The following is a 1,423-nucleotide window of genomic DNA, read 5'->3' as shown; positions in this document are numbered from 1 at the left end:
AGTTTAAGGAAACAGAAATTCCACCAAAGGAGACAGAAAAATCAAAAATTAAACGCCTATACAGATTATTAGAGGTAAGCTAAAATTTCCTTTGTGTTGTCATGCATAATCTTTCTGGGTTTTTTTTTTACAACTTTGTTTCACATTAAATTCATTTTCTCCAGATTTGGATAGAATTTGGACGCATCAAACTTCTTCAAGGTTATCATCCAAATGACATAGAAAAAGAGTGGGGGAAACTCATTATTGCCATGCTTGAGAGGGAGAAGGCACTTCGTCCAGAAGTAGAAAGGTAGGCTGAGATGTTTTCTGCCATGTATATCAGGTGGGTAGGGGGTCTCTTTGTTCTTGTGGCAAGAACTTAAGTTTTAGTGCCAAGCAAAAAAAAAAAAAAGAGGAAAAAAAAGAGCCTAAAAGCCAAATTTTTAGGACCAAAATTTACCTTTTTCGTTTACTTGGCTGTGTGACCTTGGATAAGTCATTTAGTCTTTCTCTTTCTCCATTTTCTTATCTAGAAACTCTTTCAAGAGTTTTTAAGGAATATATGTAAGACTCTGGTAGGCTGGATTGGTATATGGAATCTCATCAATAAGTTGTCACAGTTTCAGAGCCAATCAAAATTACCNATGACAAAATAATATGAATCTTTCCACGAACTTTTTGAAGTGCCCTCATACATTTAAAATATTAATATGTGGCATTTGAGAAAGGAAAAATATAAGGAAAGTGTCATTTTTAATTTAATTTTTCAGTTTTCTCCTTATCCTCTTTGAAAATGTTCATAAAATGTTGGGAAAAAATATGTGTATAACAATCTATATATCTGAGAAGTGGGTTTGGGATAGGGATGGAATCTTGCAGGTTGTAGTCTCTCTCTGTGTCTGTGTAAATAACAGCAAAATTTGTAGATGATGCTTTGACTCAGTAATTTCACTTTTAGGAAACTGGTAATTCTAACTATGGAAAAATATATACATATAGAAAAAAAGCTTTATATTCATGCCAGAAATATTTTATAATAACAAAAGTTTGGAATTATCTTAAATGTCACATAATAAGAAAATTATTACATTATAGTGTAGTAATTATATTCATTATAAATGATAGTTATAAGGACTATTTGGAAAGTACTCCTAGCACAATGTTCAGTGAAAAAAAACCATAATACAAAATTCTTACTAATATGATTACAATGACCTTTTTTTTGGAAAAAAAATAGGCTTTATTGTTTTGAACAGTTTAGGTTTAAAGAAGAATTGAGTTAAAAGTAAAGAAAGTTCCCATATACCACCTTATACTTCTTTTCTTCCCCTGTTATTAACCTCTTGCATATTGGTGTGGTACATTTGTTGCAATTGATAAGCCAATATTGATACATTAAGTAAGTTCATAGTTTTTTTTTTTTTTTTTTTTTTCCTTTTTT

At 30.5% G+C, this 1,423-nt stretch overlaps 1 protein-coding gene across 1 annotated transcript in view; it reads left to right on the top strand.

Annotated features, from left to right (window-relative positions):
- Nucleotides 1-2: 2 nt before the first annotated feature.
- Nucleotides 3-1,423, top strand: part of LOC103583474 (dystonin-like) — a gene marked incomplete at both ends in the record, with an annotated part of 4,175 nt that continues 2,754 nt past the window's right edge. The window contains 3 exons of the mRNA XM_008564774.1: nt 3-74; nt 165-292; nt 1,108-1,127. Coding sequence (XP_008562996.1) covers nt 3-74; nt 165-292; nt 1,108-1,127 — 220 coding nt within the window. The remainder of the gene's footprint in view (nt 75-164; nt 293-1,107; nt 1,128-1,423) is intronic.

Source organism: Galeopterus variegatus, unplaced genomic scaffold, assembly GCF_000696425.1.
Source record: "Galeopterus variegatus unplaced genomic scaffold, G_variegatus-3.0.2 Scaffold23343, whole genome shotgun sequence".
NCBI lineage: Eukaryota > Metazoa > Chordata > Mammalia > Dermoptera > Cynocephalidae > Galeopterus > Galeopterus variegatus.
This window is presented reverse-complemented; position numbering and strand designations above follow the sequence as displayed.